The sequence below is a fragment of the Clytia hemisphaerica genome, unplaced genomic scaffold (assembly GCF_902728285.1).
Source record: "Clytia hemisphaerica strain Z4C2 unplaced genomic scaffold, Clytia hemisphaerica genome assembly, whole genome shotgun sequence".
Classification (NCBI taxonomy): domain Eukaryota; kingdom Metazoa; phylum Cnidaria; class Hydrozoa; order Leptothecata; family Clytiidae; genus Clytia; species Clytia hemisphaerica.
Genome location: NW_027103573.1, coordinates 1464990 through 1479339, shown reverse-complemented (window position 1 = coordinate 1479339; position 14350 = coordinate 1464990). Strand labels below are relative to the sequence as shown.

The following is a 14350-nucleotide window of genomic DNA, read 5'->3' as shown; positions in this document are numbered from 1 at the left end:
GGTCAAATGATGCTTGTCCGGGGGTCAAATTTCCAAAAAATGTTATAACCTCCAGGTATTCATTTTTTTTCTTGCCCATTTTTCGTTTAAAAGTGTTTATTTATGAAGGTGAATCTCGTGCTTTAGAGGTTCAGTGACAACTATCAAGGGTTAAAGATATTCTTTGTTTGATATAGAAAGAACAAGTGATACTTTTATGGACCTACCTGGTTGTGCATTTAACACATTTATAATTGATATCTACGTGACGTGACCATGAAACAATCATTCAGAACACAAATATTGACGATCTATTAAAATTAGTCGTTTGTTTCTTATAAAAAAAGATTTAGAAACCAAAATTTAATGCTCTTGAAATATTCTTTTATATTCAAGACTTCGTGAGCAAAAAAAACATCCATCTCGTCAAAAAATTGAGTAATTTGGCAAAGAACATTAATGTATGCTTATTAATAGTGATTCTTATAGATAAAGATGCGTTTTTTGAGCTGAAAAATTCTTTTTTTACAAAAATCTGCTTGAGCCATCTTTTACTTACTTTCATGCAAAAAATTAGAAAAAAACGATCCAATATTTCACAAAAAACTCTTTTTTTGATCGTTTTTTAGCTGAAATTTACCCCAAATTTTTTTTTTCAAAAATCGAGCTCCGTTCACATTCGGGGGTTTATAGTTATGCATCTTTGTGACAAAAATCATAAACAATGAAAGAGCCAATCTCGAGAAAAGCTAATACCTAAGTAATTCATAATGTGCTTATAAAAAAATATCGAATTTGGCCAGTTTTTCTATAAAACACACCAAGCAACCAAAATTTCATGTCTAAACAGACATATTCTTCAAAAATAAGCCCTCATGAGCAAAAAAAACTTCTATCTCATAAATAAAATTGAGTAATTTGACTAAGAACATTGATGTATGCTTATTAATAGTGATTCTTATAGATAAACATGCGTTTTTTGAGCCAACAAAATTTATTTGCAAAAATCTGCTTGAGCCATCTTTTACCTATGATGGTACCCTACTTTCATGCAAAAAATCAGAAAAAATTAATGATCCAATTTTTCACAAAGTCCAAAAAACCCATTTTTTAGCCGTTTTTTGGCCAAAATTTGCGCAAAAATTTTTTTTTTCGAAAATCGGGCTCCGTCACATTCGAGGGTTTATAGTTACACATCTTTGTGCAAAAAATCAGAAAAAACTAATGAGCCAATCTCGAGAAAAGTTGGTAACGAACGAACAAACGAACGAACGAACGAACGAACGAACGGACGAACAGAGGTTAGTAATTTATAGGACCTCCACCGGGGTAGGTCCAAAAAATACCAATTATGCTGACAAAGAAGGAAATTAACAAAATATTGTGCTCACGCGGCGCGGGAGAGGAGTTATTTTTACATTTCTTTTATTTCTTCCATTTCATCAAAACAATGGTCTCTCTAATCCGAACCTCTACTATTCGAATATTTCTATAATTAGAACTACAATATTGGTCCCTCTCTTTGTAATTCGATTTTTGCTATAATTCGAAGAAAACCCCTGGTCGAAATAGAGAGAGTCAACTGTATTCTTAACTTTTTGGGAAAACCAACCCCAACCTAAATTTTAAATGAAACACATACCACAAGTAAAAATTTGGCATTTTTGTGAAAGCTTATAGCATTACTGGGGAAAAATTGCCAATTTACAGGTAAAATGCTCTAAAAATGCCCGGGGGGGGGGCACTCAAGGTAAATGACCTACCATACGTGTGGCCCTGAAGGGTATATTTTCGAAGCTTCCCAAAGTGCACTGTAAGGGTCGAAATCAGAAAAGATAAGAAAAATTGCATCATATTAAGGGTATTAGAAAAATCTATTTTGCGTCAAAATCTTCAAGAAAATGCACCGTAAGGTAAGGGTAGATTTTTCGCTCAAATGTTGCAAAGATTTCTCATCGAGTGCCCTCCCCCGGTAATAAAAATGACATTCTTACATCCAGATGCCAAATTCCGTAATGGTGTAGCATTTTCTTCATTTTTTTTGGCCGATTCATGAATATTCTTATAAAGTATATTCTTATCAAAAAAGTGTACGCGAAATGATGTTCTTCAAGAAATGGAAATTTGATAAACTTTTAGTTATAATTTTGGTTTTTTACTTCAACAAGTCAAAAGTTTACAGATGAGTTATGGAGATAAAACTTTTCCCTTTTACGTTTCAACGTTGATATTTTGATCGAAAACGTTGATAACTTGTTCTTCTTACAAAGGTTTATCACGAAAAATATGAAAATATTTAAGAAGTGCGTTGAGATAGTAAATCTCTAAAAAAAAGAGTCGAAAGGATGTGAACAATTTTTATAAGAACAAAGCTACAAGAGCAATTGAACCTCAATTTTGAAAAACCTGTGATGGTATTTCAATTTCAGCGTACTCAAAAATAATTCACGTGTATAAACGGATCTCCATTTTGACTTTTCAATTTTGATTGGATATTTTCAAATAGAAAACTCAAATTGAGACTCTTTTAAAAGCTTTATTATCAAAGGATGAACATATTAAAAACACATAAGAATATCAAGTCTTGAAAGATCTTTAAATTATAGGACGAAGATGAGCTGGTTCTTATAAAAGAGTAGCCTCCGGAAAACCACGCCTCCTCACAACTGATTGTCACTATGGAGAAATATGGAATGACAAAACACAGAATACTTAAAGCATTCTCTTTCTCAGCCCCTTTTTACGCACCTCTTGACTTTCGTTATTTTTATTGGAGCTCTAATGAGAATACCAAAATTAAACATTTCTATTGAGCATAAAAGAAGTTATGAAGGATTTCAGTCAAACTAATTCGCAGATTTCTTATAGTTCAGAAAACAAGAAGATCAGCACTTTCTTGAGACATGTTGATTGTAAAAAGGGTTAAAGTCGGGGTCCACTTGAAACAAATTTCATCAAAATAAAACACAAACAAGTTACAGTACAATGGCCAAACTTTCTTTCAAGTGGTCCGCCCACCTCAGAGAAATCTCTACAAAACATTTTTTTGTCACCGTCACGTAACTACGATCATGGAGGTATAAAGAAACAGGGGAAGTATGCTATGTAACCAAGCTCGCCCTACGATTAAAAAAGTTACGATGTATGCATGCCCATACTCTCATATATCGTGCATTTCTAATGAGCTCTTTTGTCCATTGGTGAAATCTTATTGGCTCGTTTAAGTTTTAGAAATTAGATGAGACGAGATCCATTGTTTCTGACATCGGTGTAAGAAAATATTTTTGAACTAAAAAAAGGCCTGTAAACTTCGCAATCCTTCATCAAATGATAAGATTTTTCGATCAATGCTTTCTTTAAGGTGAACTCTATTGCTTGATACTTTCCTTTAAAATTCTCCAGCGACTTTATGTTTGACAAATTGAGTCTGAAATTGTGTGTGCTTATAAAGAACTTTTCATTTTCTGGCTTGAGAAAATATCTTTTTAAAACAAAATTGAACGGATAACGAAATGGAACATAAACTTGTTTAGTGGACAAAGTTTTATTTAATTTTCGTATATTGGAAGGCTAGAATCTGATAATTACAGTAGAATGTTCAGAGCAAACTTGAGTTCTACTAAAAATTCTTATTTCATCGGGCGAGCTTAGAATTTCTTTTGATACATTTTATAAAAGAAATCAAAAGACTTCAACTCCTGTTTTTCTTTATACCTCCATGCTACGATGAACAGTTTATGTCGATAGAAAGTGTTTCTGAATTTTTTGAAACATTTTTGTTTCAGAAACCGATTTGCATATGTTTCCTTTCCGTCATTTAAGGTAGAGTCCAGATGAGATGGAGTTTTCGAAGATACTTTAATAATTGGTCATTTGAAGTAATAGAAATAACACGTTCTTTTGAAAAAGTAACAAAATTGTTTTGTTACTAGTTAACGACCAACCAAATCAAATAGGAGCTTTTAAAAACTTTATCTCGTCCCTTCCTTTCAACAATGTAAAAGTAGGAAAGAAAGCTTTTTTGGTACTAATAAGGTCACTAGTTATCGACCCAGTCCCAACTAACCACCATTGTTTCGATTTTCTTTTAAAAACAAGATAAGATACTCTAGGTATTCATGCTCTAGGTATCTTTACGAGCTCTCTCCATTATCTTACGTAAGTAAACGTCTCCTCGCCCTCCCGGTTGGCCAGGAAACAGTTCGCTTCAGAATCGAGAATTTCACGTCGCTTGTTTTCCTTATTAATAAAAAAAACTGAAGTAATAAAATAGTTGAAAAAAAAGGGGGAAATGAGAACTGCAATTAGCTTAATTCTTAATTTATTGAAAGTAATGAAAACAGATACGAAATCCATAATTTATGATAGCTGTTTTCACGATTCTCTGCTCCTCACAACTTATTACATCCCAGGGAAAATTTCTTTTATTACCTTCATTTTCAGTTTTGCTTCTTCATTTTCGTCGTTTTTGAAATTCTACTAACTGTCAGACGAAGACATATTAAATTGGTCGGGAAGTTGGTATGTTTGAGGTTAGACGATGCTATACACGTTTTTTTTTTTATAAGAACGTCAAAAATTTTCGAAGCCTTCGGATGTTCTTAGTTTTTTGGATTTGAAGCCTAAAAATGTTCTTAAAATGTTCTTATTTTCAGCATTTTTTGAGCATTTTGATGTAATTTTGATATAATTGCATGTTTTTAAATCTCCAAAGCCTTAGTATGTTCTTAGAATGTTCTTAAATTTTTGGGCCTCAAAGCCTTATGTTCTTATATAGTTTGTTCTTATAAAAAAAAACGTGTAGTTCGTTGGATGGGTAGTAAACAAGGGAAACTATAAATCGCGGAGCTTACAGCCGTAATGGGCAGTAGACGAAAAAAATAGTGGCGGTATAGTTGGGAATAAATATTGTAAAGCCCTCCGTAACTATGAGGAGCTAGTATTGAAAATATGAATAGACAAATAGAATAGACAATCATTTATAGGGCTTTCTCTTCATTTATAGCATAAATACTACTCGAAACCAAATCCTGAAATCTGAAATCTTGATCTTCATTCTTCAATTTCTCAAAAATCTTTTATCTTTAGTATACTCTCCTTAAAAATATCTTTCCAACGGTGTAAAGCTTTCCACTATAACATAAACGGCTGCGAAGAAATTGTTTTGAGACAGACTTTTTCATATTTTCATATAATTTCATCTTTAAAATACAAGTTTGTAGTCTTGCTTACTTTTACTTTAGTTAGGGCGTGTCCCAAAATCGTGGCGTGAATTTAATCCTACGCTATCAAAATGGAAAAGGAAAATAAAATATTAACACAATTTTCTTGGATACTAATCCTTTTCAAAGCATGCTGTGTTTAATGTAATCCTACAGGATAAGAAAGTGTTTTCTTTTAGTGAACCTTTTCCCAACACATCGCATTATTTTATCTCTACTTTTTTAAGTGGAATGAAGTTTCAGATATTCACTGATGTTCTTCTCGAAGATTTTATTTTTTGATTACAAAACAGGCACATGATTTATATGCTAACAAATCAGAATAGACAGAGTTTTTTCTTTGAATTTTATGCTCAAATGGGAACGTTCTTTCTGGTGTGTGAGAGTGCCATCGGTGAAAAGGTTCGTTAAATGTCGGTCTTTGAACGTAAAACCTAGAAAGTTTTGATCTAAAGCCTAGCGTACTAGAGAAAATTAGCAATGGCAGACAGAAATCTTTAATTAACAGTTTAATAATTATTCACCATTAATTATTCTTTATTTTATACACCCCTGTCTCACATCCTCAGTAACTTCATCCCAAAGTGGGGGATGAAAATTTCTATCGAATACCCATAGAAATTCTATTGTTCAAAGTTCAAAAAGCCCTACGGTTTTGGAGTGTAATCTTTTACCTGGAATTTTAATGAGGAAGTAAGCAAAGGATTTTTCCAAACAAGGACGAATTTTTGGCCAGATTCTCAAGTGGGGCGCCTGGTCTGCGACACAGGGTGTTTTCATAAGGCAAGAATTGATAAGAAAACAAAGTATCAAAAACAGCTTTAATGAATATCAATATTTATTATCTAACGTGTTTAAAATGGTAGGACTCAGAAAGAAGGGTTAATGATTATTGAATGTGTTTTATCTCTGTGAAGTGATTTTCTTATCAATAGTCAAAATCAAATCAAAATCAGAAAACTTTTAGTTTAAGTTGCTTTGCTTTGCTTAACGGGTTTTTTTCTTCTTTTTTCGTTCCTTTTTCGACTTATGACGTCATCAGATGAACAGAAAAATATATTCCTATTGACCGCTTGTCTTAGAAGCCCTGAATTATGTAATGAAAGATTGAGGGATTCTTTGCAAGGACTTAAATATTTTGTTGCGGTCTTTTTTTTTACTGCTTACTTTAAAAAAGGTCAAAGCTTCTTTTTCATATCATTTCTGAAATTCTTAGTATTAGATTGTCTTGTGATCCTTAAAACCCTTAAAAGCTGTTAACCCTCACCTTTGTTTTTCTCATTTCTAGATATAATGTCTCATAAGAAATATTGATGATATTCTCTAGTGTTTGAAATAGTGTAAACACTTGCACAGGTGATACAATTTTGTGTGGTATAAAGGCTATCAATGGACGCTCCATGGAGGGAGACTGTCAACATGGAGAATTTCGAGGCTAGTGAAACTATCCAAACGCAATGGTGTCAATTACTGGTGGAAGCACTACAACGAAAACATTACCTAGCAACCAAGTCTTTGTTACGCCTCGCTGACCTCATCTACGGAGGTGATCGAGGCACACATCCTAGCAACGTACAAAACAATGACTTTCACTTGTATTTTCGCAACAAAGAACTGACTGGGTCGGAGAGACAACGAAAACATGATTCAGAAAATATTTCGCCCTACATGAGGTCTATACGTGAATCGAAATTCTCTTACTTTATGGTCCTCGCTGTGCAAACAAACAATTTGAAAATCATACGATTATTGCTGACTCATCAGTTTAATATTCTTTGGCCTCACTTACTCGACTGTCGTTGCTGGTTATGTGAGAGTGATAAACTTGGGCAAGCGAAGCGAAGAATAGAGACAATGCAAGCGTTATCAAATCCTTTGTGGGTCAACCTGACTTGCAAAGATCCCTTTTTGACGAGTTTTCGGATCATCAAGACCTGCCGGTTGTTTCGCGCACAACAAGATTGTTATGAAAAGGAGTACAATCTACTGACCAGACAAAATGTTAACTTTTGCACTGGCTTGTTAGACCAGGTAAGGAAAAGCTTACACTTGAAATGATGGTGCTTTCTGATTCTGACCGGTTAGCTTCGACATCGATATCTTCAAAGGATATTTCAATGTCGAAATTAATCATGGGTAATCAGCTACTTAGCTGTCTTAAGGCAGAAAACCTCAAAAGTTTTAGACCAACTTAAAGTCCTTTCAACCGTAAAATAGCATATCAAACCCCAATCATATTTTGTTATTCATAAATATTTCAAAATCGGATTTCAAATGACAAAGCTGTTTACTATTGAAGGTAATTTCACGTTAAAGGGGAGTCCGAGTTTACCAATGTCAAATGACGTCAAATAACTGAAGTCGTTGCATTGGCACCCTAAAGGCGGCTTCTCAATCCTTATCGTTGAGCGGGTTTCTTAAAATGGTACTTTGATTAAACCACTACTCAATAGCGGTGTGAATGCATCGGAAGCCTTAGAAGTATTTTTCCTTGGATACGTGTAATGTAAATTTAATACTGCAATGGCTTCTTTGCTTCGATGTAGCTTAGTCCAGCGCTTATTTAAAAGTCCTTGCCTAGTATGCCTGATCTCAACTCTTTCGAACGTGAGGGTTAATATCCGATAAAGTCATTGCTTGTAGACTTAATCCCAATCACCTTCAAACTTTAAGTAGGGTTAATGGAGCCCCCCCCCCCAAGCGGATCAATTCACGCAATCACATAAATTGTTTTTCCAATTCACGCATTCAAGCATTTTTAAAAATCTTTCACGCATTCACGCAAACCACTGGGGGGGGCCTAAATAGGCGTATACTTATTCAATACTTTCCAAATTATTTCCCTTGTTTCATGAACAGATCCAAAACGAAAAAGAAGTGAAACACTTGATGAGATGGAGAGAAAGTAATTTCGAACCTTTCAAAGATATCCATCAATTGGCCTTCATTCGATTGGGTTTCAAATACAACGTACCAGAGGTTTGTGAGTCGTTCAATTCATTGTTTATCCACTGACCTTTATAAAGTCTGGACAAAGTTTCTCTATCACAACCAATAAAATCTTTGATCGGAGTTTGTTTTGAGAGTGGTACCCTAATGGTAGCACTACTCAATACTTCCTGCTATAAGTAAGCTTTTGATGATGTAGCGTGTTAATTTTAAAGCTAGAATTGCTTCCTTGCAGGTACCACTCTCAAAAAACTCCGAATAAAGATGGTCAGGTATAGCTTTGTCCAGGGATGTATAAAGGTCAATGGGTATGCCAACAGCAGACTCACTTTTGGAGATGTGACAGTCAGACAGGGGTTTGAAAAACAGGAATTGTCTTACCTTTTTCTTTCTCATTTGAAGCACACCTGGGATTACAATATTCTTGAAACAACAACCTTCTTCCAAATACCTGAATAAGAAAAAAAAAACATTGATATATTCCACGGGATTTAGTTGGAATTTCACTAAAACCTGGACATAACAAACTGTAAATTTGTCATTGTAGTCTCCCATAGGATGACTCCACCAGAACAAAGCTCATTTGGTAGGGCGACGGGGAAATAAAAATATAGTAGCGGCTAGAGTATTCGCGCTCGTTAGGAACTTTGTCCTTGTAAAACACTGATTTTATACTGGATTGAGATTCAAATTAATTTTCATGAGAGTCTCAAGTTTGTCGATTACAAAGCTGAATTCTTTTAGAGATAAAAATTACAATGTATAGCAATGTGCCCTCCCGGTTATTACCATAATGGCTTTATGGCAACTCCTGGCAACCTGGGACTTGGGCACAAGTATATTTATATACGGTATTAAAATTATTAAAAAAATTGAATCTCATTTATCAGGTGGTGGCGCATGCTGTTCCCCAACATGTCATCATGCATATCGTGAGCGAAGGGATACCCGGATGGAAGTCCGGCGGAATCGTCTACCGGTTAATTTTCATCGCGTTGGTGGCTTTGTTTTATCCATTCACTGCAATCATACGAATCTTGGCACCTGAATCTTATATAGGACGAATGGCTGTTAAACCGCTCATCAAATTCATCAATAGTGTGGCTTCCTATATCACACTGCTTAGTGAGTCTTTCGTTCATTTGAGATGGTTGTTTTCCAGGTTTGTGCATGGAAAGGTGGATTCAGTCTTCATCAGATTATCTGTATTGTATTTTTCATATGTAGTAATTAATATCAACATGACCTTTACACACCATCCATGCTTTTTTTCTGGTGATTTCACAATTATCCACCATAAGACATATTTGAGTAACAGTCTCTTCATGAATACCATCTTCTCCATGCAAAAGTCACATCATCACCAACGCCTTACCATGCACTTGATAAAGACAAACGTTAAAACGTCTTAACACCTAACTGTGTTTTTACTATTTAACTTAGATAGGTAAAACAAGTCTAACACGGAAAAAGCACGACAACCTCTTTTAGGAAAACAGGTGCTTCGCTATGAAGAAGATCACATTCTTATGCAGTTACTTAACAACTTTCTTTCTCCATTACAGCTCTATTAGCATTCATGGCCACACATCCGAAAACAGGAATACGAATCGGCAACAAACCTTCGGCCATCGAACTTTTAATCTTCGTCTGGATTTTCAGTTTGTTTTGCCAAGAAGTCAAGCAGGTGAGATTGAAATGTTGGAAAGACTTGAAAAGGGTTTGAACATTCAATATATTGCTCACGTGACAAGTCTATGCACTTTCCTGTTATCTTTTCATGCCTGGAAAGGTACATCGCAACTTACACTGCGTAATAGAGTTTTTTACTTAAATCTCAATTCAGTTGACACACAGTATTATAATTATTATATTGACGTTAGAATGACGTTTCTTTCGCGTTTAGATGGGAGTCGGGAATAGAAACCAGCCCCCATCTTTCCACAGCAAAATCATACAATACTAATTACATGGTTTTTCTTTTAGATGAAAAATATGGGCAAAAAGCAATATTTCGGTTCAGGATGGAATTGGATTGACATCAATATGATCGGCCTCGTTTTCGTGTCATACTCAATGTGGGTCATTATGTACTTCGTCAATCCTGAACACAAAGACGATCACTACACATTTATTTTGAGCTTTCCTGAAAGTTTTTTCGCAGTTGCCATCATTTTGAGTTACTTTCGTATGGTTTGTTTATGTCAAATCACAAGATATCTTGGATTGCTACAACTCTGTCTTGGAAGAATGTTACAGGTAGGAATGCCCTCTCTCCAATCAAACAATTTTTATAGAAACCAGTAGATTTCGAGTGAGCGTCCACTTTTCTCGAAATTTAGAGATGATTTTACAAAGGTTTTTCTTCCTCTTTCTTTCCTGTAGGACCTACAGGTTGTGTAAGTTCTTAGCTGTTTCTGAAAATTTTTTAGGCTATGGCCACATGAAAGCCTTTAAACGAAGGTACCTTGGTTATGGTATAAATAAGACGTTAAATAATTCTATCACTGTGTAATTTATTTTCAGGTGTTGTTTCAGTTCGCTTTCATCAGTATTGTGATTCTGTGTTCGTTCTCCGTCGGTTTGGTCTTTTTGTTTCATTCATCCAAGCATTATGATTCCATGGTTGTGAAAATGTCTCAAACTGGTGAAAATGGAACTTATGTCAACCAAATGTTGAGTGGGCGTTACAACGGGTAAGTGAGAGGGGACGATAGGGTTGCGAAAATTATGTATCTAATGGTGAATGCAAATGTTTGGTTGACACCAGAAAGGGCGACAAAGACTTCTCTTTGTATCAAATTCAATGGCGTTAATATGAACAAGATTCGATCAGCACATTTTATTTTCCCACGGGAGTTTTCAATATGTGAATTTTTTTTTAGATTAAAAATAGTGGGAGGGAGATTATTTTACATTTTATAGAGTACAACAGGTTTCTTCATAATTTCAAAAGACTTTATCTAATGAAGGTTGAAGAAACGACATCCTGGTGTCAATTTTTCATTTGTTAGACACCTACACATTTTAAATTTTGATGCAATGATGATGAAATATGTGTCGATGGAAATGTTTTTAGATAGACAAGGTTCTCCTTCGATATTCCTCTTTTCCTTAAGAAGATTGCCTTCATCACATGATGTGTGTGTAAAACATCAAAATTATCTTGGAAAAGGAGGTTAACAATCTACATGATGAATTATTCATGTTTCACAAGAAAACCATCATTTTGAAAGAAGTTAAATGTGATGTGATAGGGGATGAGGCTTCAACAAACTTCCCTTATGAAAGTCTTTCTGTTACAGACTGCTCAAAATAGCAACGTAATTCAATAATTCTGTCCTAAAATGAATACTTTTATATGTGCTATACATTTTCTTGCTCGTATGATTATTCGAAAATAGACGCTCCGGGATTCTTAGATTACTTATTATCTTCGGTTCTTTAAAACGAAAAGTTTACGCCAATGATAACCTGCGAAACCTGTGAAATTCATTTTTATAAAAGCCAGTAAATTATGACTGAAGCTCGACTATTCTTATTTTTTTTATGCTAATCAGGTTGAAATGTTCCTAATATGGTTAATATTTGGCCAAAAATAAAGTCTCATTTTCTTATATAAAATGTTCTAAGTTTGTAAGTTCTTTGCAACAAGAATAACTAGCTAAACTTCCAACTCATAAATTTCTTAAAAAAACATGAAAATCATGTAAAAAGCGTGAACAGCAGATTAAAATAGCCACCTTCACACACCTTCATATCTTTTCTTCAAGCCTGCCTGCCACTATCGTCACATTAGCCTGGGCGAGTATCAACATGATTGGATTGGACAGTTTAGAGGGGTTAACCGATGGGACCATGGTGCACCTGTGGAGCTACCTTTTGTTTACACTTTACCATGGCATCTCCATGATCGTCATGCTGAACATGTTGATCGCAATGATGAGCAATTCATACCAACAAATGGAAGTAAGTGCCCGCAATTTAATACCTGTCCGAAATTTATTGTAGATTGACAGCAAATAATGTCATTCCCTTGAAAGATTGTGTAATTCAACAGGTATTGTGAATTGGTAACAAGCCTAAATACCTTCACAGCCTAGCTTTGAGCAAGCTTGTTCACATGGGATTGTTAACAATTAAGACGCTGGTCAAAACAGACAGACAGACAGACAGACAGACAGACAGACAGACAGACAGACAGACAGACAGACAGACAGACAGACAGACAGACGACAGACAGACAGACAGACAGACAGACAGACAGACAGACAGACAAGACAGACAGACAGACAGACAGACAGACAGACAGACAGACAGACAGACAGACAGACAGACAGACAGACAGACAGACAGACAGACAGACAGACAGACAGACAGACAGACAGACAGACAGACAGACAGACAGACAGAATCCCAGAAAAAAGCCTTAGACTTTGATTCCTTCAACTTTTTCCATCATAGAACAATATCGACATTGAGCATAAATACGCACGGACGAACCTTTGGTTGGAATACCTCGGTGATAACAACACCATTCCTTGTCCCTTCAACTTGCTCCCAACTATGACATGGTTTAGAAAGGTCCTTAAACACATTGAGATGGCCATCAAAAATGATAATATCGACAAAGATAGTGTGAGTATTTCAGTAAAAAATAGGCAACATTTTAGAGTGGCACTATAGTACCCAGGTCGCGCTTTTTACAAGCAGGCTAAAAAAAGTCATGACATAGTAATAATGTGTCTTTAAGAATTTTTAGTAATTTATAGCGCCAATCTTTGAGACGGGTCCATTGCACTGTCAATATTTGGCTACGAAAGAAAAAGAAGATCAAAATAATGACGTGCCTTTGAGACAGAACATCTAAAACTTACTTTTGTAACAGTTACATTGATATTGAATCAACAAAATTGGTGAAAGAGAGACATTTTCTCAGTAAAACTCATTTATTTTTCCAGGAGAAAGAAGCAGCATTGTGTTACCAAAAAGAACAGTATACTGTAAGTTGAACAATCTTCAACAATTTATTCGCAATGTTGAAAGAACTTTTAGTCAAAATCATTATAGGATTTTCAAGTTGCGATAATTCTTAGAATTTCGATGACTTTCAACTCGGCTGTAACTTGAGCACTGCGCTGTGTGTGTGGCACCTTAAGATTCTGACCAGAGTATTTCACAGACCGAGAAAATCTTTAATAATAATAAAAAAATAATAATAATAAAACATATTTGTAGTAGCTGGCCATGGAATAATTTTCAAACTTTTAGGCACCCAGGGGCCACTATGGGGGAAGGGGACAAGAACGGTAATAAGAGTAACAAGAACAAGAACGAGAAAAAGAACAGGATAAGAAATATAACAACGCACGGTTTGATTGGTCGAGGAAGTGCTTTTACTAAAAACTTTATATCTTAACCAATAAACACCTCACTCTTACACCATAGCTTCTCTGTAAACGTCTGATGCAGCGCTACCTTCAAAAACATTACAACACATTTCTGGATGATGATGTCATAACAACGCCAATAACGTCACATATACGTCACGATGACGTCATGGAGGATGACCCTTTCTTATTGATGGTCAAAGAGAAAGTGAAAGTGTGGTCAAGAGCATTGAATGATGAGAATCAAGAACATGTTAATGTATGTCCACCGTTTCTTCCCAGCTGATGGCACACCACGTTGTTTCAACGTTCATCTAAAGTTACCAGGACAGACGTTGAAACAATGTTGTATGTCACTTTCTTTCTTGCTTTTGAATCCAGTTGCTGTGGAAAGCCTAACGGTTTTTGTGCTTGAGGATTTCAAATTTATCATTTGGAATCCAGTAAAGATAGAAATTTAGTCCAAATATTCAACAGTTTCTAGGAGTTTAACTTAGTTTTCCAAATAAAGGGAGGGGAGAGGCAAGATTTCACCAAAAAGGAGAATATGCATGGTACATATAAAATGTTGAATCACTGAACAAACTAATACAGTTTACTTCAAAATGTTTTTGAGTCATTTTTCTCCCTTTCTAGTTGCCACCAAACATCATCCATGAAAAGATGGCGGCAACGATTGACGAAGCGTTCACTGATGTTGACGGTGCCATCATGTAAACAAACACACCAAATTGTCACGTGATAAAACGATACACAATGGTTTTGGACGTTTGCAGGCTCCAAATGGACGTCACTACCTGATTCGTATTC

General features: G+C 35.3%; 1 protein-coding gene and 1 long non-coding RNA gene across 2 annotated transcripts in view; one reads left to right on the top strand and one right to left on the bottom strand.

Moving 5' to 3' along the window:
- LOC136801200 (uncharacterized) overlaps positions 1-14350 on the bottom strand; it is a 39187-nt gene that overhangs the window by 24689 nt on the left and 148 nt on the right. Inside the window, exon 2 of the long non-coding RNA XR_010845815.1 lies at positions 8532-8601. This is a non-coding gene — a long non-coding RNA (uncharacterized lncRNA). The remainder of the gene's footprint in view (positions 1-8531; positions 8602-14350) is intronic.
- Positions 6494-14333, top strand: LOC136801199 (short transient receptor potential channel 5-like). Its single transcript, XM_067057835.1, has 11 exons — positions 6494-7232; positions 8061-8180; positions 9041-9275; positions 9716-9837; positions 10137-10409; positions 10677-10846; positions 11924-12119; positions 12615-12788; positions 13112-13153; positions 13599-13799; positions 14177-14333. Exons 1-11 carry the CDS (start codon positions 6591-6593, stop codon positions 14255-14257), a joined length of 2256 nt encoding a protein of 751 aa, XP_066913936.1. The 5' UTR covers positions 6494-6590; the 3' UTR covers positions 14258-14333.